Below are 27,048 nucleotides of genomic sequence, written 5' to 3'. Positions count from 1 at the left end.
AGGTCGTCGTCATTCGATCCTCCGTCTAGTCTCAATATTCCTTCTTCGTCCGATTCCATTCTCCTCTTTCCTTCGTCGTCATTTCTTTCGTCATCACTGTCGACTTCACCTTTTGAGTCTGACGATGCTGCCTCCTCACCTACTGTTTGTGTGTGCAGGTCAATTATGAATCTTTTGCCTCCGTGCTCCATTGATAGGGTATTTCGTTTCCAATCATGTTTTACTTTTGCTTGCACCAACCAATCCCATCCCAGAATAGCATCATATCCTTTTCTTTTCAATGGAATGACTGCGAAATCCAATAAAAATGGTTGCGTACCAATGGTTACCGGTTGCGCTTTCAAGATTCCCAATGGTTTGATTTCCATGTTGGTCTGCCGTGAGCAACAGAAATGCAGGTGGCCACAATGTCAGCTTTCCCAACTTCTTCCAAGTATCGTCCGGCAACACATTCACGCCAGACCCTCCGTCGACAATTGTGTCTGTCAGAACATTTCCCAAAATCCCCATCTCAACGACCGCCGGATGTCGTTCGGATGTGAGTGCCAGCAGCATTGGGTCTGTTGTCATCACTTCTCTACTGTCCTTTCCTGTGTCCTCCGTTGCTTTCGCAAACGGTACATGATTCAGAATGGCCGTCCGTAACTGGGGCATTGTGAGAAGGTCACTTATCTTGACCGGTATCTCCGTTTGTCAGATCTACCGTACAATGTTTTGTTCTGTGAAGTTCCTTGCCAAGGTGCCAGTGATGTCCTTCAATTGAGATGTCCCTGCCGATGATGCCTTTCCAATTTTCGCTTGCGTTTCCCCCAATTTTCTTTTTTCCTCCGCCGGCAGTTTTGCTTGCCTTCGCATAATTGCCAGAACCTCCTCTTCATCCGTGCCGATAGTGATCAAGTTTACTCCAGACTTTGGGCACTTGGCATCTTCATGATCGCCGGGTCCGCACCATCTGCATAATAATTTCGGTGTGTTTGCCGTTGTACAATCCCGCGCAAAATGACCCCACAAGTTACATGCTCGGCATTGAACAATCGACCGTCCGTTTGCATCATACTGGGTTCGACTTCGGCTCCCATTATTATTGTTATTGTTCGCATTGTTGTTATTTTGCCCTCTGTTATTATTCCTGTACCTTTTGGATGTGGCACTTGCACTATTCGTATTTCCGCTACTGCCCGACGGGGAAGCCTCTTGTGTAAGAAGCACCTGCGGAGATCCTCTTGTCTTCATGTTAAAGGGGCACTCTTTTGTCGAATGGCCCATGATCTGACAAGTGTCACAAAATTGGTTCTTTGGACATGATCCTTTAGTATGCCCCTCTATCTTACACTCCGTGCACCACAACTCACTGCCTTTTGGCTCCTTCTGCATGTTTTTAAACTCCATCATGTGAACCATATCCTTCTGTAGGGCACGAACCTTCTTGCTGCTGCCTTCGTCGTTGCTGCTATCATCTTCGGCAGGCTCATCGTCATCAGAATCAGAGGAGCTAGTTTTCTTCTTCTTTGTCTTCTGCTCACTTTCAAGGTCCAGTGCTCTGTTATACGCGTCCACATATGACGACGGTGGCACGATTTTCATTTTCCTTCGCAACTTCGAGCGTAGGCCGTCCACGAACCATCTTTTCTACAATCCATCCGCCGGCTTGCTTTCCATTTTGTTTATTAAGTCTTTTAATCTCCTGGCGTAGACGCGGGCAGTTTTGTGCTTCCCCTGTTTGGTATTGAAAATCTTTGCTACGATTTCATTGTCATCCCGCAAGAGTTTAAATTCCACCAGGAACTCCTTTTTAATGTTATCCTAGCTATTTAGCTTTTGTGGATCCGTATTTGAAAACCAATCAATCGCCACACCTTGTAGGGTTGCCGAAAATTGCCTGACCCATTCGTTGGCATCTGTGATTCCATTTGCCCGCCAGATCATCTCCCATGTCTTACAATGTCGGATGGGGTCGGCTGTACCATCGCCCTCAAACTTCGGCAGCTTTTCTTTGGGTCCCGCCATCACAATTGAATTTGGTAGAGAGGCGTTACTGGGTCCTGCAACACTGGCGCTATTTACTCCAACATCGGAGGTCTGCACTCCCGCACCGACAGTTTGAACTCCTACATCGAAGGTCTGCACTCCCACACCAGCAGTTTGAACTCCTACACCGGAGGTCTGCACTCCCACACCGGAGGTCTGAACTCCCACACCGAAGGTCTCAACAACTGCGAAGCTTAGTGAAGAAGAAGGATCTTCTGAAATTGTCTCCCGTGGAAGTTTATCCCGGACGAAGAGGTCACTCCACGCTCGTGCTCCCTCGGTATTGCGAGTCGTGCGAGTTGATGCTCTTCCGTCTGAATTTTCCTCCCTCGACGAACACAAATTCAAGAACTCCTCCCGTGCTTCTTCCACCAATTCCACCCGCTGCTGAGTCTCCTCGAACGATTCTTCGATGCTTCGGTTTCCATCGGCAATCTTCTGAAATCTTAGTCGGCGCTCTGCCTGCTATGCCAGAATTAAATTAGCTTGAGTTGCGCGAAGCTCATCTTTATCCTTCACCGTGTTCTTATTTTTATTCAATAGATTCGGCATTTAATTTCCATCCGCCTGCCTGCGTACCAAGTCCATCAGGCAACGACGCCAAATGTTTACCGTACGGGTAAAATAAATGAACGCATACATACAATGGAACAAAATAGCAGAATTATATTCGCATATGCCAGACATTACATTATGTTTGATAAGATAAGATCAATCATGAATTACAATGATCCCAGACGGGATATAAATGCTATCTGCCGAACCTTCCCGGAGGAGTCCGTTGGCCACAAACATTATGTCTATTACAAACTATTTACCTGTTGGCTACAAAATACAAAACACCGACGACAATCATTTCGTCGGCTACAGAAACACCGCTAGGACCATCCAGTCGGCTGATAGACATTACAAGTTAAGTGTAATGAAATGGAAACATAGCATGCTTCAATAGCATAAGTCATGCAATGTATCTGACAAGCATGTGGGAAATTCTTTTTCAACCATAGGGCAGCCATATGGAAGTACATGGAATGTGTAATGGTGGAGTTTTAACTTGTATTCACATGTGAGGGAAAATGAACTTGATTTTTCTTTAAGAATGAGATTTTACAACCGATTGCATATGCAAGTAAAATGAGACCTTGCATATGCAACTTGGAGAAGAGGACAAAAGGTAGAGGGAACAACTTGACATATACAAAACAAATGCAAATCTAAAAATGGAAATGATACGACTTGCATACACAACATAACAAATATATACAACAAAACCTTAAGAAAAATAACAAGGAATCATACCCTTTTATCAAGAGGCAAGAAAATAAGTCATTTTAAGCACTTGTGAAAAATCTGAAAATGCAATCCAAGAGATTTCTTGGATTTAGAAAGATTACAAGATGAAGTGTAAAATAGACTTCGAATCTTGAGTCGATCCTTGCAAGAGATGAGTCAAAATTTGTAGCTTGCTGCGTGTAGGATGTTAGAGCAAAAAACTGCATCATTTTAGCAACCGTTTTGACCAAGCAATGTGCAACATTGAAAGAATTTGGAAAATGGCGTCCAAAGCATATCAAGTGCTTTAAAAGACTTGAATGCAAGCTAGGAAGGATAGGAAATGCTTTGAAACGTACCTTGATCCAAACACTTGCATTTTTAATGGTGCAAATTGCTCAAAACTAGGCATTTTTGAGCAAAAACGTGCTCTAGATGGGTTGAGAAGTGAAGAAAACACTCAAAAAACACCCTTTTGGCCAAAAATGACCCATAGATCATAAAAAACGATTAAGAAATGCTCAAGATATGAGCATTTGAAGGCTGAAAAATCCGTTTTTGGAGAAAAATGCCCCAAGAAGTGAAGTTTTGAGAGCCAAAAAAATGTGTGCTTGGCCTAAAAATGGCCACTTTAAGGTGTTTGATAAACAAACCTCATATTATCAAGTAAAACACACTTTTTGGTTGCATTTACATATTCAAAACATATGCAATGGACAGAAGAAATGCCACTTCGGATTTTAATGCACTACAAGCCTTAAAAACAGGTTTTTAGAAACCATTTGCATGTCTAAATGATATGCAAATGGGTCTAAAATTGCTACTCTTTCTTAAACACATTTTTAGAAGAGAAAAACATCCTTAAAACTACATGTTATTGCATGAAAAATCACCATTTATGATCTTTAAGTGAAAAAAAGGGTTTTTCAATGCATATACATGTTCTTTTTGCATTTAAAATACATGTATTGGGATAAATTTTTGCCACTTGTAGTTTTGGCTTATAGAAATTGATTTTCTATTACCAAAGACATATGTAGTAGGGTCAAAAAACACCACTTTTGGTTTATTTAAGTTAAAGCTCACTTAAAAAATGTATTTGCATGTTATAATAACATGTAAATTGATCTCAAAAGTCCTCTTAAGTGGCAATTTTAAAAATGCATAGGTAATATGTTTGAAAAACTCCACTTAAAAGCATTAAAACATTAAAATGAACTTATATATACAAAACATATGTAAATGAGTTCAAAAGCTCCACTTATATTGATTTAATAAGTTCTAAATATGCAAATGCATACTAAACACCCACTTAATACATTAAAATATGTAATTGCATTGAAAAAGTGCACTTTAGTGATGCTAGGACTTCTAATTAATTGGAAGTGGGTTTTCCTATAGTGATTTGCATGTTGATATATGCAATGAACAATAAAAACCCCACTTAAACACATTTAAGATGTCTTACGTAATTGAATTTAATATCTAACTATATCTTTCAATAAAGTAACATGAAAAATAGACTTGAAATAGGCTATTTTCATAAAACATAAAAACTTTAAACAAAATTGATTTCTGGGCATGATTGTGTGAATATTTTTAATTTTTGAAGTTTTAGATTTTTATGTTTATTTCTCTTTATTTTTGGTCATCTCTATTTCCCTCTTTTCGTTTATTTTTATTTTCTCGCCTGCATATATATATATATATATATATATATATATATATATATATATATATATATATATATATATATATATATATATATGCGCCTCTTTATTATTTAATAATATATTATTTATTATATGATATATGTGTGTGTATATATATATATATATATATATATATGCGCTTCTATATTATTTATTATATGATACATGTGTGTATGTATATATATATTTATGCGCTTATATATAAATTAATAATATATTATTTATTATATGGATATGTGTGAATATGTGTATATATATATACACACACATATTATATAAAACTATATATTTTTATATAATATTTCATGATGTATATATATATATTTGTTCCGATTTTTCTTTTTTCTCCTTGTTTATTAACTCACTTTATGTTTCTTCCTTATGTTTTTTGAGTGTTGTCTTTTTTTCACTTATCTTATATATTTTCTTTTGTTTTTCGTTATCCATGTCCTCCTAGATCTAGGTGCCCCTTCCCATCACCTCAACCTTTTTTTCTCCCTTCCTAGATCTGTATTCCATATTTTTTGTTCTCCTTGACTCTCTTGGATCCTGATGATGGATCATGTAGTATGATCCGAAACGTTGATGACAAAAATATTCACACAATCATGCCCAGAAATCAATTTGTTTATTCATGGATTGTGGAAATCTGATAGCTCTGATAAAAAACTTTGGTCAAATCAACTCAAACTGAGTTGAAATTTGAAATAAACCCCACTTTTTCCCTTATAATTTGAGCTAGATAACTCTGATTTGGACCTAAGTTAGCTCAAATTGAGCAGGATTCCAAGGGCTATTCAGCGACGACAAAAACAAAAGCAAAACCTATTTACAACAAAGAAAAACAAAGAAAAGACGTGAAAGTTTACTGACAACCGAGTGTTTGCATTGCGAGAAGAAAAACTCTTACCAAAAAACAATTGGGGACAATCTCGACGGAAAACCTTAAGAAGAACACATAGACAAGATTACACAAAGAACAATTCAGAGATAATGAATTGTTTTCATGATGCGTGATCAATGCATTTAAAACAAAGAGGATAAGCCTACGAATCCATGAGAAAATTGTGTAGGGTTGGCTCAAGTTTGTGATGTCAAAGTTGAAGACAACACGTGTATTTTTAGTTCATTCTTCGTTTTCCTTCATGAGGATCACTCTTGTGTTGTCAGATTTTGATTCAGATGCATCTTCGGTCATTTTCACAAGACGAGTGAATTATTATTAATATTCAACTAAATATGCTGAGGTTGCTATTTTTGCTGGTCGTCTCAAATGAAGAAATCTTCATATGACCTTCAACATGCAATGTGATTCCATTATCATGTCTAGACCTGAACTAGAACTTCGACAAATCCACTCAAAATTCTCAGATCAGCTTAATGATGAACCTTGAGTGAGTCCAACTCATAGATAGAGTTATTTTTTTGTCCAATCTACAAATTTCCAAGGGTTTCCATCCTCAGAAATGGTTGTTGCTGTCAAACCAGCAACTATGGAGAAACATATCTCTTGGAGGACGATGGGGGTCCTTTGGAAAGACTTAACAAACTAGTGGTGAGCCTTCTCTCTCAATGTAGCATAAACACTCATTTAAAAAATTTTCATCCTAGAAAAACAACTTTACATTATAATTGAAAGTTGACATTATAATAAAGTTTCTCTATTAATTTAAACTCTCTAGTTGCTCCAAAAATGACTTTTTTATTAAGTTAATGATAATTTGACACACAAGGTCCTTGTTTTATGTGCCCAAGATTTAAAAATTCTCACCTCAATTTCAATGAGCTATAACACTAAGACAGTCATTAGACAATTTTCATTACAATAAGAAACTTACTGAATTATAGTCAATAGTACACTTGAATCATGGAAATGATTCAAAAGCATCAAAATTGAAATTCGATAGCATAACAGTTATCTCGATGAGGAATGAGCCCGATTAGGTGACACACATAATAGATGTTCCCTCCAAGAATCTTGGAGTCCGAACTAGAAGCCTGGAAATAAGATCTCAAAGCATTATTTAACTTCTCTAGCCTATCCGAGCTCATTGGAAATATCAAAACACCCTTGAATCAAGCTATCACAAACTCAGAATGTTGGCAACAACTACATTGCTGGTGTTAGAATCTGATAAGATTAATAACCCAGAAAACTAGTGCAAAGAATAAATATCTAAACTATGAATGCAAATGATACAAAATCAAAATAGCATCATAGAGTTAGTCTCCAAGAGAGTAATGCAAATGCTGGAAGCAAAATAGCATTAAGAGGATGCAAAAACAAGAGATACAAATACAAGCCAGGTAGCATGCTTATATAGGCTAGGAAGAGGGAGGAGGTGGCAACACCAACCAATGAGGAGCAACCATCTATCGGACTAAAGATAGAAAAGTATCTTTCCAAGATAGCTAATGGATGCTCACATGTAGGAAGGTGACACCTCACAACCATTCACCTAATAAGACATGCTTTATTAACCTAAGCAAGATTACTAAAAGTGTAGAAAAAACCTAGCAAAATAGGAAAAATAAAAAACTACACTAACACCCCCCCATAAGCGAAGCTTAGGTGGATGTAGAAATGGGTCCCGGCAAGTCAAGCCTAATGAGGTACCCATGTACATAAAATTCTCCCAAAAGAGAGAGAAAAGAGACTCCCCAAAGAAAATTAGGACTCCAAGTGAGAGGAAGAGGCCCCCCCAAAAGATGAAGCATCCTACACCTCCAACAAAGCTTGCAAATTTTGTCCGGTAGATCCACTTACATCGAACAAGTTTTCTTCTCTTAGGAAAAAGGACAAGATCCCAAGTGTGGTTCCTCATCAAGGAACTATACTCTTCCTGCATAGCTGTATCCCACTCAGAAATACCAGAAGCCTCATGAAAGGACTGTGGATTTGAGGCAGTAGCAATGAAGATATGTAGAGCATCCTGGAATTGTGAACGAGTCTGCTTCGTGTCTGATGGATCCCTAACCCAATCACCTGCAAACTGCAAGGTCTGTCTAGCCCAAAGTGGACCAGAAGATGGAGAATCTAGAGGAGAATCATCAACTTGTGAATGATGACTAGGAGAGGAAGGAGGTGAGTCCTCTGAATCACTCTCTGCATAAAAAGTGGAGGTAGAAGATTGTTCAAGTGAATCTGACCCATTAGAAGATCTATCATGTATTCCAAGTGACTCCAATGTCAAAGTAGAAGGCAACCCTGTGACCATGCTCTGCTGGTTAAGCTGATGCAAGTAGTGGAAGTTAAGATGGCCAAACTACTCATGCCATAATCTGCTCACATCATTAGAGTGAGTGAGCAAAACAGTCAAAGGAGGATCAGGAACAAAGTGAAAAAACATATAGAGTCATGACTGATGATCTGCTCTCCCAACTACAACTGTAGAATCATTGTGCAACTCACGTATCTCCACTGAATCAGGAGTGAACTCAACTCACTTGCCTAAACCTGTGTGAGTGATCTGGTGTACTGATAGGAGATTAGTTGACAATGAGGGTACACAAGGAACATCATAGAATGTGCCATCCCCCACATCAACAGACCCTCTCCCACACACCTCAACAAGAGTGTTATCACCCATCAAAATAGAAGGCATAGTACACGGCTCCAAGGATGCAAGTTCTTTCTTAGATGAAGCCATGTGGTGTGAAGTACCCGAATCAAGAACCCAAGTGGATGGTGAGGAAGCAACTGCAAAAAGGGCCTTGCCCTTTCCTTTCCCCTTGCTGTTTTCTTTTTCTTTGTTAGACCCTTCATTAAAACTTTGTTTGATAGACTCAGGAACACTGATATTATTCTTCTCAAGAATGTATGTCAAGTGATCAAGTTGTTTCTGCAAACATTTATGTTCATCATGACCAGGTCTTTCACAATAGGCACATTTGACCTTTTCTTTCTTAGGCTTATTGCCCTTGGAAGATGGTGTATCAATAGTTGCTTTTGAAAAAATTGATATCTGATCCTTCTTCTCCTCGCTATTCTTTTGTTTCTTGTCTTTACTATTGTTGTTACTACTTTGTCCTTGTTGTTCTTTTGTGCCTTGGTTGGCAGCCAAGGCATGTGACTTGGAGGACGTAAGAGTGCCCATCTGGATTAGCTTGTCCTGTTCTCAAGTGAGATTGACAGCAAAATCATCTAAAGATGTCATGGTGAATTGAGTACCAAGTGCACCCTTAGTAGCATAGAAGGTAGAGACAAACATAGAATATTCTGAACTTAGCTTAGAGAGAATACTAAGAATCAGTTGTTCATCTTTCTTTTCAATTCCACATTGTTTTAACTGCAGCCTTAGTGATTTCAATTTGGTGAAGAAATCTTGAATTGTGTTGAAATTGCCTGAACTCAAACTAATTAATTCATTTTCCAACATATGACCCCTCATTGAATCTTGTGTGCCAAATAGTGTTTCTAGCTTTGTCCATACTTCATTTGGTGTATCCAAAGAGTCAATGTGAAATAGCAAGTTAGGAGAAACAAACAAACACAATGTTCCAAATGCCTCATCACATTTGTTAAACCATTTAGGCTTATCTTCATCTTTAGCAGGTTCAGTTTCAAGTCCCATAGTTATCCTATTTAATCCAGCTTTCCTTAAGTGAATTGTCATGGGTGATTTCCACTCAAAGTAATTGTATGGAGTTAGGATGGGCATATTTGTTTGATCGATGATGAAGAAATGTAGAGAAGAAATGCTAGGAAGAAGAGAACCCAGCCATGACAATGCCCCCCCCTCCTTTACTCAATCAAAGAACCCCCCAAAAGAAATATGATTTGGCGCTTTATTTTAGTGCATTTACAACTACCACTAGAAAGAAATACTTAGTGGTCTTGATTTCAATGCATTACAAACCCTCATGAAGAGCATATGCTAGAAGTGAAACTTGGGCACAATAATCAAAGAGACAAATAGCACCAATGAGATCTACTCGAAAAATCATGCAATTTCAAAAAAAAATCACCTCGGTACGAGGTCGTATGAGAAAGTTTTGATCCTATGAAGTTTCCAAAATGAGAACTGTGCACAATCACGACTGAGAATCTACAATTTTTGAAGAATTCATGCATGAAAATCAAAAAACAACTCCACTAGTGGATAGAGCACAAAAAAATAGCCAAGTTCATAACAAGAATCATCAAAATCGGAGTCCGTATGAGCAAGAACGAGACATTTGAAAACTGTGTTCAAATCTGCGACTGCCAATGGAGATGGCTATGGCTGTAGCTTTGCATGCTCGATTTTGCAAAACATAGAGCTTGCATGCAAAATCTAAAAGATACCTAGATGGTTTTTCGGGGCTGCAAACAAAACCCAGAAAGCGTTTTTCTTTCTGATGTACAGAAGATGTTGCTATAGTGTAAGTTAGACGCCTTTAACAGTAAAAAACGGTTCCAAAAATCAAAAAATGACCCCAGCAACTAGAATATGACATGCAAATGCTGGATCAGCTTCCTAAGTCCATCAATGGCATGTTGGAACCTGCAAAACTGATTGAAAACTTCAAATATGCAAGTTGGTTGTCAAATTTGAGATTGAAACCCCAGAGAAAAACCGTTTTTGTCAAAACTTTTCTGATTCTCAGGATCATCCAAAGATGCAAGAGAAGAGCATACTTCATTTTTCAAAAAACTACAATAAAGTTTATTTGCCTCCTCCGAATCTCTCAAATAAGGAAACTAAAATCTACTCTTGCACATAGAAAAGCTCTGATACCATGTTAGAATCTGATAAGATTAATAACCCAAAAAACTAGTGCAAAGAATAAATATCTAAACTATGAATGCAAATGATACAAAATCAAAATAGCATCATAGAGTTAGTCTCCAAGAGAGTAATGCAAATGCTGGAAGCAAAATAGCATTAAGAGGATGCAAAAACAAGAGATACAAATACAAGCCAGGTAGCATGCTTATATAGGCAAGGAAGAGGGAGGAGGTGGCAACACCAACCAATGAGGAGCAACCATCTATTGGTCTAAAGATAGAAAAGTATCTTCCCAAGATAGCTAATGGATGCTCACATGTAGGAAGGTGACACCTCACAACCATTCACCTAATAAGACATGCTTTATTAACTTAAGTAAGATTACTAAAAGTGTAGGAAAAACCTAGCAAAATAGGAAAAATAAAAAACTACACTAACAGCTGGAGGAACCAAAAATGATGTCATTGCATATGTTGTGGTTTTTCTACTTGTAAGGGTTCTCTAGAGAAATTTGGTGTATGCATCATTATGGTTTCTCTTGATCTCCTTATGTTTCATATGATTTTCACTACTCACATGCTTCTAAGATCTAATGTCCAAATTGGAGTTTCTTGTCCATCTCATCCCGATATTTTTAATAGATGTACATAGTTTTTGTTTACCATTCAACTGCAATTAGAATGTGTGAGATGGAAAGGATCGATAGAAACATTGTTTTCTTCACTAGTTCCATGCAATATAATATATTATAATATTATTGACCTAGGCCCTTCTTGACATGCTATTTGTGCCATCAGAGATTTCATCATCAAATTTGTTGTTTCCTTTGGTGGAATGGCTGGGGAGGAGTAGATTTGTAGATGGCCTTGATGCATTTTTTGGTACCCATCCCATGACATGCACACACCCAAAATTAAATAGAAGATTACTATTCTTTGATGTCTATGTCACTTGTATATAAATGTTGAGTCAATAATTGAACCCATGTGATGCAAGAGCATCCTAGGGTAGTTGATGATTTTGCATGGTGAAGTGGTTGGACCTTGGAGTTAGAGAACTTGATCGTAGGACAAGTGCTCGATCATTATTGGGCAGTTCTTAGGTGTAGTGTTGGTTGAGGAGCTCGATCGCTGAAGGTTTGCTTGACATTTACACTGTTAGTCGACTTATACTATCATGTTCGACACTCACTATAGTGCTCGGTGTGTGTTGATTGTTCGACACCTGTGGAACTCGATAGTGCTTGGCTGGTGGTTGCTAACACTCAATCGTGGGGATTTGTGTGGACCTATTTGGGTCTTGTTTATTTGTCCTAGGTGTATTTAATGAGTGTTGTAAGCCTTCTAAGGCATTGGTATTTAATATTTGTTGTAAGCCGACTTGTGGCTTAAATATGTATTTAATATAAGGCTTTATTTAGTTTGTAACTTTCTAGGCTGACTTGTGGCTTAGTTGGGTATAAGTAGGGGGTTTAGGGGAGTCTTGAGCCATTATTTAGTTCAACATGGAGTAGCTAGAAGGAGCGAAGTGTAGCTGACCTAGTAGCTGTAGCTTGGGAAACAAGGAGATTTCATGGTGGCTTGTGAGCTCAAGTTTAGATCTCACTGGAGGTTTCTATCATTGCTGATGTGATATAGATCTGCATTAGCTAAGGTTTGGGTTGTATCTTGAGGGATCTTGCAGAACTATTACTTGGTTTGTATTTGGCTGTAATCGGGAAGGCCTTAGAGCCTTGTGTAATCAGTTGTTTATTGAATAAAGAGTTGAGTTTGGTATCAGATTTTGTATCTCGTGTTGTGTTTCCACTGTGTGGTTATTTGCTGGGGGCTAGGACATCTCCTTTGGGGGTTCTCCTGCCTTGCAGTACATCACCATGGAAGACTATGTTTAAACCACACTCAAAAGACTTGCATCCTTGACGGTCATTGCTATAAGGGGTTCCTATATTGGATTTCTAATGAGCCATATCTTTAGTATCTAGTTTTAGAAAAATATATGTAAACTAATTTTTAATCAATGTGGTAGTGAATAGGGCTGATTCTTTACAGCAAAAGATCTCTCAATGCTTGAGCTAGGTTGATCTTGGACAAGGAATTTTTAACCAGTTGTAATATCCCTATTTTCAAATTTTTCTTGTAGTGCAGCTGGTGCGAACTGTCTAGGTTTGTATTAGCACGATTCGATGAGTATTTCAATGCTGCTAGTGTGGTCAAATGGATTGACCGAGAGGATTGATGCACTTATTGAGAGTGATTTTGGACTTGTCCTGACATACTATTTTTAGTGTTTGGACACCAATTAGGTCAGCTCAAAGTTTTGGGCGACGTATTTTTTTAGCATATTATACTATATATATTAATTGCAATTTTTGGCAATTGGTCAATAGCTTTAGTCACATCTCACCTTTAGTGTGCAGCAATTGTAATTTTAGAACTTTCAGGAAACATTTCTATTTATAGCATATTACTATTTATAGCATGGGCCATTTTCGGTGGTCGGTCCTAGTATCAGTTTCCCTTTAGATACAAACTGCAGAGTCTTCGATATTAGGATTTGGTTAACTTCCTAAGGTTGGGAAAATATACTTTATTGTTTCATGTAAATGTTTTAATAAAGTGACTCTATAACTTAAGTGAAATAAAGTGGACGTCAACGTAAAGGAGGTAAAGTGAAACAATATAGAGGTTTAAATGAAATTTTATAAGAGAAATAGGTGGATGTTCACTTGAGGAGAGAAGTGCAATATTAAAAAAAGGGTCAAAGGTTATTATTTTATTATTTCCGAGTTGCCTTAATCTATTGGTGCCCTAATTTCTCATTAAGATTCTTTATATTGGAGTTTGAGCCTTAAGTTTGGATATGTTGAGTTTAGCTGTCATTTTGGATATATCTAGTTTATTATTTATGATAGTTCTCTTTGATTGAGAAGAAGAAACCTTACGTGGTTCAGAAATCGAGCATGGTTCTTCTCAAACCTTTGGAGGACAAAAATGTCTTTTGGAAATTGGTTTTGGTGGTGGAAGATCTACCCTTGCTAGTATTTCCTAGAGATATCTTGTAGTTTTTTAATAGTGCTTTCCGATTTGAGATATTTTTGTAGTTTCTTTTAATGGTTGGATTGCAGGAGATTTTGGCTCTAGGTTTTCTTGGTTTTAATAGCAATGTTGCACTTGGTTTGTAGTACACCTGGCTTGGTGTAGTTTTATCATTTCTAGCTCAAATTCTTCTTATTTTTTGCATGAGGGTTTTGACACTACATTTTGGGTGCGGTTAATGTTTTTACTTTCTTGGTGTGGGATTTGCTTAATTACCTGGCATGGGAACCTTTATCATCTTTGGCTTGGATATTGCCTTAATCAACTTCTAGTAGAGCTGCTGCTTCTTTGTAAGGCAGTTTGGTGATGATTTGAAGAGGATAGATGAAGTTACCATTTATCTGTGTTATCACAATCCTTTGTAAGCTGGTAATACTGCTGTGAAAGGTTTCAGACTTCCATATACTATAGCAGACCTTATTTGAGCCCATAGACAGTTTGGAGAAGTTGTATTTGACGGTTGAATGACAAAAACCATGCCACAGACTTACAGGAATCTGTTTTCTATTGTTTAGTGCTGTAGCTAAAGCTATCTTTGTTTTTCGTGAGCTGCTTGATTTCTCATCTTGCTTTCAGATTCACAGGGACAGTCCCTATTGAAGTTTATGTGATTTACATGTCTGCCGTAAAGGATTTCCAGATCAATACCAGACTGATAATACTTGCATTATAGGTCAGGAAGTTGTCTATTTGTCATCTTTTCTTTAGTAATTTATTGTGCTATTCACTCTCGATGGTTATTAACTATGCATTGATACGCTTTAATATTTGGGCACAATATCATCTTGCAAGTTAAACCTTTCAAAAATCCATCAGAAATCCGAGATTTCAGACCAGCAAGTTAATGTTCTTTATCAATGAATTTATGCCAACTGTTTGACATAATTCCCTGGTAATAAAGAGTAAGAGAGAGTGCAAAAAATTTAGCAGCACTGGATAGAGCTTTACATAGCAATTTCAGGACATGGATTGATCTTGGACAAGGGATAGGTAGCCAGCCCCAGTCCATATCCAATAAGGAATATACAACTAGTGGCCATGTCTTGGGACAAGGACTGTCTTGTACAAGGAAATCATAGAGGAATATACAACTAGTCCTGGGCCCCTTCTTGTGACAAGGACAGTCTTGTACAAGGAAATCATACGTTGCTTCTCTTGAATCGTCTATTTTGACCTGCTATAAATAAGAATATATTCCATCTCAGGTGAGGAATAATACAAACAGTGGGCCCCCTTCTGGATGTGAAATAATCACTTGCATGGGACCCTCATAAAGAGATCAACCAGGTCTGGGTCCTCTTGGTCTGAAACGGGTGCAATGGTTGCAGATGATCAGAACCTTCTCATTCCTTTTAATTGAATGATCAGAACCATTGAAGGTGAAAGGAATTCTCTTAGTCTTATGCATAAAAAATGTTGATGAATCGGAACTATGCATTTGTGACCTGTTTGGCAAATGATCCAATTTTGGATAGCCTGAATGCTTGAATGTAAATATAATATAAATATTTTTTATTTCATGTCAGTGTGAATGTGAATTCCTCCGTGCAATCAGTTTTATGTTTCTATTTTAATATTGAATTTCCTTTTAGATGATGTGAACCATGATGTTAGTGTAAACATTTTGGAGATGCAAAATACTGGAGATAATGTTATTTGTGTTTAGTTGTAAGTATTATGGTATTTACTATTGACTCTGGGATTGGAATTTCAATGTAATATACATGTTGAATGCCATTTTAAAATTTCATTGATTATTGGTCTATATGTCATCTTTTCCTTGTTGATATCATATAAGATGATTTATGTCTTTATGTAGGAGAAATGTAATTTTTTTAAATTTCATAATCGTTTATGATTGTAGGAGAGAGCTGCTTCATAGCTATGGTTTTGAGCACATGGCAACACTGATTAACTTGGAAAAGAGTGGTTTATTTAAAAAACAGGTTTGGTATTTTATAGTTATGCAGGATTTCATAGTGAATACAGTATATATATTAAATAGCTCCATAGTTTAGTTCTAATATTTGTGTGTAACTAAACATGCAAAATCTGTTTCCATTTTTAATATTGTTATATTTGTTAACACCAATTATTTAATTATTGACTATGGAGAATATAATGATTTTAGTTGCCACTTTTACTGTTGATTATAGTGTGGTTGCCTTTGCATATTTAATTTTTCTAATATTTATTTACAGCAGGATTCCAAAAGTAACTGGGTGACTGTTAAACGGGGACTAAATCTGGTTGTGGAAGATGTTGATGATGCCAAGTAAGAATATTGCTACAGGGAATCTTCATTTTCTTACATTTGCTCTTTGTTATCTATGCTTCTTCAAGATATCTTATATTGCTGCTTTCCAATTTCATTTTACTTTCTCTGGTTCTAGAGAGTTTTTTATTTGAAGTTATTAACTATTGAACTATTCCCAAAGAGATGGGAAGACTTATTTGTTTAGATATAAGATAATAAGCTAAATGGATGAACACATTTTCTAGTAAAATGCTTGCAGGTTTAGTTATTATTTTAAAAAATCATAGCAGGTGAGAAGGGAGAGGGGTTGAGGTTCTCCAAACTTTAAAAGATCTGACAATTTCCAAATTATTTTCAAAATACAAGCAACAATATAATGATTGATAGACTTGTACTTTATCTTTTTTTTGATGTTTTGGTAGCTTTAGTAGGATAAACTGGTGAGATTAGAGAGATGTTAATATAATTACAATGATATATATATATATATATCTATATATATATATATGCACACACACACACACACACACAACTCTAAACACACACACACAACTCTAATTAAGTTTTCCATTATAAATTAATTATATTAATGAATAGACGTGTCCCATGAAGGAACACGTATCTTCTTGGTTTATTCCTCATACAAATTCAAAGAGATCGATGCATTTCGAAAACACATACTACAAACATGGTAGTACATTTGCAGCAGTCCTAAAAAATTCAACATGGTATCAGAGCAGGTTCTTTACCAGCCTGTGAGATTTCACAAATAATGGGAAGCTATTGTGAAGCAATCTTTTGTTGTGATTGAAAGGCCAAATTGCGCTAGAATTCCATCAGCCATTTCTACTTGATATCATTTTGGTTGGGAGTCCCCAAATGAAACAAAATAATTGTCAATTGTCAAATTGAATCACAGACCACTCCTATTGGAAAGAATCAAAATACAAATGATAAATAACTTGTATAAATTACAAATGAACGGGCTGATCCATGGATTATTGTTGTCGCCTAAACTCTTATCACTGGAATAAATAGTGCTCGAGGCATTCATGTTCGTACGTAAAGATATCTCCAACATCCATAGGAAAATAAACCCCTTTCCAAAATATGTCAATTGACACCCATAGCCTATTCCATGACTGCTGACATGAGCATGAGGGGATCGCTTGGCAAAGGTTTCGAATTTTTCATTATACCATATAAGAAAAATTGATACCCTTCTTCATTATGGATCTGATTTTAATCGATGCACAACTATGATTGTAGTCATAACATGATATGGTCTATGTTAGCACATTTGTGAATTGAAAGAAAGTTGATGGGAGTCCAAATATTTGAATGCTTCTGGCAAAGATCTGATCTGGTGTTGCACAGGGTTTGTATACTATTTCTATGAAGGGTGGAATCATAAATAAATATTATTTGGCAAAAATACTGTAGGAGATATAAGGAAAACAAAGGAGGAATATGGGGAGAATAAAAAAAATATAGTCAGAGGAATGTATACGTGAGGTGAGATGACACAGAGAGTCTAGTCACAAGGTGGAATCATAAAATACACTTGTGGTATTAAATAGAAGAACATGGCCAGAGAAGATTGGAAGCTACCGAGAAATCGAGCTCTGTCATCCCTATGTGGAATGCATAACAGGAATGGTCAGCAACATATCATAGACCATGTTAGCAATGTGGTACTAAGATCGAACACATAAAAAATGTCCATAGATCATGTCAGCATTGTATCAGAGGTGACAGCCAAAAAAAAACGATTCACAAACAACATAAAATGTGGTCATTTCATAATAACTGTTGAAAGATCCAAGGGCAAAAAGCCACATGGTTGGTAATATTCGTGCACCATAATTAAGACAAACCACTTCAGTGCTAAGACATATCAGGGGGTGGTTGAGGACATCAAGCCCTCAATCCCATGAAGGTAAGTGGATGTATTATTTAGGTCTCTTTTATATTATTTCAAGTTCCTTACATCACTAAAGTGATTAGAGATATATGATAGATATTTAAATATGAAAAGCATACCATTTGCTCTCTGCTTCCTCCTCGCTACCGCACCTTTACACCTGCCCTTGATGTGCTGCTCTACATCCACTCTCCATACACCTCCAAGGGTAAGACAACTCTTGGAGGTGCACACATGCGCATGTGCATACCCCCAAGAGGTGCACAAGTGCACACTAAAACTCTGAAGGAGACCGAGCTCACCCCCCTCATGCATAGCACAAAGCCAGGATGCGCATGTGCACAGTACGTGCCCTACACACCTTGAGTATGTGCGCATGTGCGCTATTGCACAACTGCACACTTAGTCACTTTAAAGGCAATAAGGTGTGCACTAGCACACCTTGCATAGATGTGCACTGTGCGCTAGTGCGCAAAATTGGCTATTGAGGGGGAGAATCCATAGTTTTGTCAATTCTGATCAGTTTCTGCGCATATTTTTTTGTTAGTTTGAGTCTTGTTGAGTCCTCTTTTGGGTCTTTCGACATAGCATTACTAATGTTTGCCTCTTTTGTGTAGATAAAATGGCATCATCACCATCGTCCATGGCAGAGAAAATGACACCTAAACCTGTTGCATTCAAATACCAAGGAGTTCCCAAGAAATCTAGATTCCAAGATGGGTACACAGAGATCTGGGACACCAAACTCGATCACATTGACTGGAACACGTTTTTGACAATATACAACAAACCAAAGGACATTTCAGCAATGATATCAGCTTTGATCCAGAGTGGGTTAGTGAACACTGCATCACACCCCACATTAGTTCAATCTTCTGAATTGATCATGACTCTAGCAGAACACTATGTGACAGAGGAGAAGGTCGTGAAGAGTGTCACAGGAGGATAGTCCTTGACCTCTGACCACACAACATAGAGAAAGTATTACACCTCCCGAGGTCAGACTAGTACCTCCAAATAGCCTATGATGGAGCAAACAAGTGGTACAAGGAAAACAAGAAAGAGGCAAAGGAATTGGTGCAAACCTCATTCTTGATTGATAGGACACCTTTGGGATGAAGAGTAGGCAGATTGGAAATGACCCGAGGGTACATGAAAGACGTCATCAGGTATTCGATTGTTCTCCTCAGCAAAGTAATGGGTTTCCCTCTAGTAGTTCACCTACAAACGTGGATGGTTCACTTCATTGAGACCATAAGGGCCACAAAGATGCCTATTGATTGGGCCACCATCTTAAGTGACAACTTGGATGTGTAGCTAGTCTTAGTCAAGGTAGACCCTTGCTTCTATATGACATCATACATGGTCTACTTGCTAGCAGTCAGAACCATTGACTACCCAGAGCTATATAGGAAGGGAAGCATGCAAGATGCAAACGCTTGGCCGTATGTGTTATGCATACAACTTGTAAAGAAGAAGCTCCCATTGTAGAGTGTGGAATATAGGGTAGTCAATGATGGATTCGTTTTTGCCATCATCAGGTTTATAGAAGGAGATTATGCTAAATGAATGTCAATAGAGGCAGCATCAAGAATAATTGAAGTAGGAGCCTACTACATTCAATGTAAGGCATTCACATATCTTTGGGTAGCTGGTACTCTTTTGTGCCTTAAAAAGCTCCCAAGGTATCCTTTGCATTGGCTAATAGTTTTGGAGATAGCCTGCCAACTCACTTCTGCATATGGCAGAGTGAGGAAACAACACAAGAAGACTTGGGTTTGACCAATCACCATCGGGGCCTTTGAGGTAAAGCAAAAATAGGTAATTACTACCTTTGATTCAGAGTGGGATCAATATTGCTTAGAAAACTATTAGGTTCCTTGCCCATATTTTGACAATATTGGGATGGTTTAGTATCTTGTGGGGAAACAATTTGTCCATGAGGAAGCCCTTGAAGATCACTGGATGAATGCGATAGATGACTATGATGTCCATATTAGGGACTATTGTAGGATGAGTCTATATCTACCAGAAAAAAGTGCTAAAAATAAAAATCCCCCTAAAGGACATAGAAAAGGATGTCTGAGAAGTTATGGATCCTTTGTATATCAGAGATGAAATCTCTGATAGGCCAATTATGAATGCGAAAATAGGGCGTGAGGAGAATGATGACATAGATCATCGAGCCAGACATGTGGTAGAGCTTACAAGGGAATGGATCCGGAAGCCATTTTGGATGGATCCAGTTCCCCAGGCCATACCTTTGCAAGCTATGGCTAGGCCTTAGAAAGGTAAAGGTGCTAAGGTCACCATACCAACCTACCTCGCTAAATCACCAGTGAGGCCAAAAATGGTGCATCAATAGGAGTGGGAGGTTGAGTATTTTGAGGCGGACAATGGTAAAGTTAAAAGGAAAAGGGCACCCCCTAGGGCGAGGAAACAAGCAGCTGAGGTACAAACAACACAAGCCTAGAAAGAGTCAGAGCTAGTTGACCAACCTCAAATTGATCAAGAGCAACCATGAGAGCCACAACTATAGCAACAATAGGAGGAAGTGCTAGACGAAAAAGGGCTACCGCCACCAAGAACTTCAAAGGAAGAAGCCTCTCCCTCAGTGCCAAAGAGAGCTAGAATAGAAACAACTATGGTAGGTGTCCAAAGGAGGAGATTGAAGAAGAAAAGTACTCCCTCCCTACAGGTTCCAAAGACCATCCCTAAAGAAGAGGATGAGGAAGAAGGGGAACAAATAGAATTTGTCCCCTTAAGTCAAAGAACCCACTCAGCCAAAGCAACAGAGGAAGTGAGGAGGAGAAGCTCTACTCAAACAACTCCATCTGCTCCAAGGGAGCCTATCCTAGTTGGAACTTCAGAGAATGAACAACAAAAGTGGATAACTAAGATGGAGGGTGAAGGGGCAGATGTTTTTGACCTCTTGGATTTTGACTTTATGCCAGTGGGCATCGAGATGGTGGGTGAGAAGATAAGAGATACTTCTACCAATGAGCCATTAGGAGAGGATTGGAATCAATTGCCTCCTCTACCTTAGTGACCTCTTGTCATTCCATCACCAGCACCACAAGATTTAGCCACAATCATGGATAAAGGGTCAGTAGCTCCACCTCCTCCGGCAATGCAAGCAAAAACAGAAGTTCAAGACACCAAGGAAGGAGAGTATCAACAACTTCATGCCGATGAAGTATCTGAAGAGGGGCAAATAGCAAAAGAAACTCAACAAATTCCCCTATATATAGAGGTTAGATCCTTAGCCCAACTAAGCATAGAAACTCTCTCTGAAGAGCTTCCTCGACATGAGAAGACTTTGGAGAAGAGTAATAAGAGAAAGGAGCTTGCTTCGAAACCCACTTCTTCACCCAAATACATGTCACCAAGGGGACCGCATCATCATGACTAAAGAAGGAAGTTATGAGGGAATTGATAAAAGTAATAAAGAAGCCCGAGCCACCTAAGGGTGATGCTAGAACACTTGCCTTCATCATGAAGAATCAAGATTAGGACCTTCTAGCTCATATTGCCATTCCTTCTCCTCATGCCCATACCGAAGAATTGACTCCTAATGATTACCAAATGAAGGAGATCATATTGGGAAAGCCCACGGTGGACATAGCTAAAGTACTGATCATGACAAGCCTCAAAGAGGTGTTCAAGCACTTGGATTAGGATGAGTCAGAATTGATAATACTGCGAAAATAGAACCAGCTACTCAGAGGCTACTTGAATGAAGTGGTGGGACCCATTGACCTAGAAAATCCAAAGATTGCGCTTAGAGATGCAATTTGAAGGAAATGTGCTAGGTTACAAATGGATTCATTTTTGGATGTATGTCAGCAATGGCGTCAAAGTTTTGAATAAAGAGGAGTGGAAATAATACAGGGTAATTTGAACCTGTTGCACCATGTTCAGACTAAAGAAAGTTGGTTGCCATTGTAAACCAAGATTTTGGGCTAATGAATGAAGTGCGTAAATGGGCTAATGATCTGCAAGCACTCAGATCAATAAATGGCCAAAGGTATCAGATGCTAATGGAAGTATACTTAGTAGAGGAGCTTGATAAGCTTGACAACTGGATAGAGAAAATATCCTTGGGGAATAAAGTTATGGAAGGATTACATAAGGGAATCCAACAAATAAAGGACAAACCTCAAGAGCAATTTTTGGAAGTGGAAAGGTCCTATAATGCCACTAGCCTTGAGATTTTTGAGGATGAGTTAAAGACCAAGTTTTTTTCAGTGTAATTAGTGGTTCAACAATTTAGAGATACATTCGAAAATGCTTCGTTAGAAGATGATGTAAGACAAGCATTTGGAACTGAAGAGGCGTTGTTAGAACTAGACACCAAGTTTGAGGATTTTGCAGAGACGAGGGTGGAACTTAGTAACTACCTGCAAGTAGTAAAGAACAAGTATGATGCATTAGATTTATCGGAAGCTAGTGAAGTTGCAAAGATAATAGAGAAGTTTAAGAATAAACATCCAGACATTGTTTTGGTATAAAGGGGAAGAAAACCCAGATGCTGGAAATTTAGTTTTGACACTTAAATTTTTTTTGGATTTTTTGATCCTCTCACCAAGGTGTGTAGGTGCACTTTTCACAGAGGTGTGCCGATAGTTTTGAAGAAGCCGTGCACTTACAATTAATTGCTAGTTGCTATATTAGAGCATTCCATGCGTCGAAAACGCATTTTGACGACAATTCAACTCCCAGAAACACCTAAAGAAGGCCAAACTTCCATTTTTAGAGCTTCCTGAGACTACATCATCATCTCACAACTTCCTTCTTATCTCCTCATTCTTTTATTCGTTTGTGTCATGTAAAGGCTAATGCACCCATTAATGGATATAAACAAGGGTGGAGGCCTACTTAGCACCATTTAGAGAGTTAGTTGATGATAATTAGATATGTTTTATTAGTTTTTAGCATAAGTTTGCATTTAAAGAGCTCTCACTCCGAACACAAAAGGAGGAGATGAATTCTTATAAATACAGGGATGTAATTGTACTTTTGGCCGTTATTTTGATGCAATAGTATATGCTATTGGTGCTCTTATTCTGAGTGTAGTTATGCTTGTTTGAGTGTGTTATTTTTGTGAATGCATGTTCATGTATAATAATGGAGTCAATGGTTTTATTGTGTTGTTATGATTGTGCGATCTTTTAGTTATGGTGTTTGCCTTGTGTTAACGAATTCCGTTGTTATGACGAATTGGAAAAAGGATCATCTTTGTTCTTGCATAGCGTTTTGTTTCACGTGGGCGCATTTTCAGTGGCCTTGCGATTTGATGAAACGTGAAACATCTTTAAGGTATTATTGAAGTTCCCATTGACGATTGCATCAGTGGAGTTGAGGAAGCGTTGCTCCTAATTTCATTGGTTTCCTGCCAAGATCCTTTTGAGATCCTTTCAAGATTGGTTTACTTTGTCTTATGTCCATTAGGAGATTCCTTTTCAAGCAATTGGTTTTAAATTTCTCGTTACCCTATCTTTGTATTTGCTTTTCAAACACTTGGTTAAAATAGGAGTTCATATAGTTGCATCAATAAACTACATTCATCATAAAACATAAAATATAAAAAGTATCTCTTTTGTGGTTAGATTTCAGCAACAGGTTGTGCACATTGGTTAGAACGAGCAAAGGCTTCCTTGTGAACATACACATTTATCTTCAGTTGAGTTACACGGCAGGTTGAAAAATACCCACCTAGAACCTTGGAGTTGGTCCTTGATCAACTTTGCAAGAGAGAGACCTGAGAGGATCTCTGCCATTCAACATCGTGCAAAATGACAACTCAACAAGAGGGAATGATATTGGTTTTTAATTATCTACATTTTTTGGAAATTTTTTACATTCAATATTATATAGGTCTTTGTTATTTATATTTTCAATACCTACTATAAGAGCTATTTGCCTTGATCTTTTCCTTCGAGAATGTGTAATGACCCCGTTTTTGGCAAGTTTGTGTAGTTGATGGAGTTAGTTCATCATAGCGACCCTCATGAGTTGACAGGGTGTTTTGGGGGTCTCAATGGTAGACTTACTATTTTTAGTAAGTCTAGTGGGTGGCTTTGGGTAGTTGGTCGTCGCCTACAATAAATAAGGTTAATAATTACATGAGCTCTTATTTATTCATTAATTATTAAATTTCATTATTATAATAATATTTATGTTATTATAATAATGATATTAAGAGATATTTCTAAAAAGTGTGTTGGAAAGTTTCAAGTGTTGAGTTCTTTTGGAAAACTTCCACAATTTCTGAAGTGGAGTTTTTAAAAAACTTTGGCCAACAAAGGATTATAAATAGGAGCTCATTTCATTGGGAAAAGCACGCTTGAATTTTTACTTGCTTTTGATGCCTATGTGGTTTATTCTGAGTTTTCTGAATAGTGTGCCCTTGCTGAAGTATAAGGGCCTGGTTCTGAGTTGTTCATTGATTCCACAACTGAGGTATTTTGGATCAAGCTCTAAGTACTTTACCAATTCTCCTTACTGTGCTCAGTGTATCTAGGGAGAGATTCATTTTGTTGTGTGATTTGAAGGAAGATTATTTGCTGAAGTTTGTATTAGATCTGCTGTGATAAGTTTCTAAGAATTCTGAGAATTGCCTTGAAGGATAGCTTTCAAATTACTACTGCTGTAAAGTAATTTGCCAATTATTCTCACTGTGTCCAAGGAGATTGTGTGGTATTTAGAAAGAGAAATCATTGAGAGATCATAATCGATTTGCTGGGGTATCCAAGGCATTTGAAATTAGGGAGCTGTGGGTTGCCAATTTGTACCAGAAAGACAATATTTCATCTTGTTGTGACACATTTGGCACTTCATTGTCTTTCTTAGAGGTTTCGCTGTAGTTATATTAGGCTTGCAATTCATTTATGACCACGTGGGGACCTGTTCTGCAAACACAGGTGTACCAGTAAGGTGAGTGTTCAATTATTGTGGGCCTGTGATCTGCGACAGGACCCAACATTCAGTTTGTAATGGTCAAATGCTCCTTCCTTTTACAATTGCAATTTTTCTTAAGAGGGGCTGCTAAGATATTTGTATTATCGTGGAACAAGAGGACATGATATAATCTTGAAAGCCTGCAGGTGATTTGTATCAAGTTGTGAATTAATTCTTAAGACCAGCGTGAGTGTTACCTGTGACTGCAATTTGGTTCAGAGGGTGGCATTAAGTTCATTGACTACTACGACATCATCAGGTTCAATGTTCTATTTAAAATAAATTGCAATTTGCAACAGGTTTTTAATACAGTGAATGATAAGATGATATTGCTCTTGTTTTTGGTATCATAGTTCAATCCATACCAAGACTGAAATTTAATGAGTGGATGTTCATAGTCCCAACTTAGTTTATTATTTATCAATATCTGGTATTAGTGTTGCTTGCTGAATGTTTGACAAAATGTCAAACAGTAACTTTGCATAGAAAATTGGTGTGTTAAAGAGCAGTAACCAGACAAGGTTAATTACAGAATGTTCTTGCAGGAAGAGGGAGATTGAGATTCAGAGGGAGCTTGACATTTCATTAGAGGCAACCTTGAATTAGAGGGAGTAGATAAAAAATATAATTCAATCAACCTTCACTGGTCGTGGTCATACTGATTCAGAGGGATTAAACCACGCTGAGATGGATTTTCCAGTGATCAATAAATTGTAGCAGTCAAGAGGATTGGGATTCATGAATATACCTCATGATTATGTGATTTTAATGGGCTTACCCCCTGTGTACATCATGAGGAAGTGACGACTTTTAGGTAATGTCACTTGTAATTGTAGAAGTTATTGAAAGGTGACGATCTTACAATAACTTAATTTTCTTTCATGGTGGATATCTTACAATGTTTATGCAGATCATGATAGATTATACTTTTCTTAGTAGATGTTTATATGGTAAGCATTATGAGAATGCGTGTGCACATACCTTATAAACATTTTGAGTACGCGGTGAATTCTATTGATATTCTGGAAGGCCATTACACAGAGCATTTGGTGAATATCATGTGTCTTGATGTTCTAGAAGGCCATTACTTATAGAGTACGTGGTGAATATCATATGTCCTGATATTCCTAGAGTTCGTTACTAATAGTATTTGGTGAATATCTTGCATTTTGGAAGGTCATTATTCAAAAGGCATTTGGTGAATATCATTGTTATTTTGGGAGGTCAATACTCATGATATCATATGTTATATCAATAGTACTTGGTGGATATCAAATGCCGATATTTTGGGAGACCAAGACTCATGATATCAAATGTGATATCAAAATGTTAAATATCTTTAGATCAAAGATATTTGTATATTACATTGAGTTAATAAATGGTCATATGTTTATCCTCACTAGCTAAGAGGGAGTGTTGATCTTTTGGTAGCTTTAGTAGGATAAACTTGTAAGATCAGAGAGACGTTAATATAATTACAATGATATATACATATACACACACAGACATACAACTCTAATTAAGTTTTCCATTATAAATTAATTATATTAATGAATAGACATGTCCCATGAAGGGACACGTATCTTCTTGGTTTATTCCTCATACAAATTCAAAGAGATGGATGCATTTGGAAAACACATACTACGAACATGGTAGTGCTTAGTACATTTGTAGCAGTCCTAAAAAATTCAACACTTTTAGCTGTAATAGTAATTGAAAGCTCATTTTTCCTTAAGACCCATATTCCATGCGTTAAAAGGATCAAGGAATTTGATAGGAAGTCTTGGATTTTGTATGTATAACACCCTCTTCTTGTACCTAATCAGTATGAAGTTTCCATTAGCCTATTCCTAGATTCACATAGGCTAAGTGGATTTGGTTAGGAGGCTCAATATCCTGTGGAGAGCTCTGGCAAGTTTCTTATCATGCATTAGTGCCCTAGTTCCCTATTACGAGTAATTGTCCAAAATGTATACAACCTTGATCGTTAACGTTTGACATCAGTAACAAAATATTCAACAATGCCCCCCTTTGCATTGTTGGCAACTCTATTTGAAACCAAAATTGTTGTGAAATAGTGTTGTAGCCT

General features: G+C 37.5%; 1 protein-coding gene across 11 annotated transcripts in view; it reads left to right on the top strand.

Annotated features, from left to right (window-relative positions):
• Window positions 1-27,048, top strand: part of ATVPS33 (Sec1/munc18-like (SM) proteins superfamily) — a 352,047-nt gene that overhangs the window by 176,260 nt on the left and 148,739 nt on the right. For 6 of the 11 annotated variants that reach the window (XM_089798593.1, XM_089798597.1, XM_089798595.1 and 3 more), the window contains 2 exons: window positions 15,683-15,764; window positions 16,020-16,093. In XM_089798593.1, the coding sequence (XP_089654719.1) occupies window positions 15,683-15,764; window positions 16,020-16,093 (156 nt within the window). The remainder of the gene's footprint in view (window positions 1-15,682; window positions 15,765-16,019; window positions 16,094-27,048) is intronic. The other 5 variants (XM_089798599.1, XM_089798598.1, XM_089798596.1 and 2 more) reach the window with 1 other exon arrangement.

This window comes from Cupressus sempervirens, chromosome 8 (assembly GCF_028749045.1).
Source record: "Cupressus sempervirens isolate cs-2001-9-10 chromosome 8, ASM2874904v1, whole genome shotgun sequence".
Taxonomy (NCBI): domain Eukaryota; kingdom Viridiplantae; phylum Streptophyta; class Pinopsida; order Cupressales; family Cupressaceae; genus Cupressus; species Cupressus sempervirens.
Note: the sequence above shows the minus strand (reverse complement) of the source record. Positions and strands in the feature narration are given on the sequence as shown.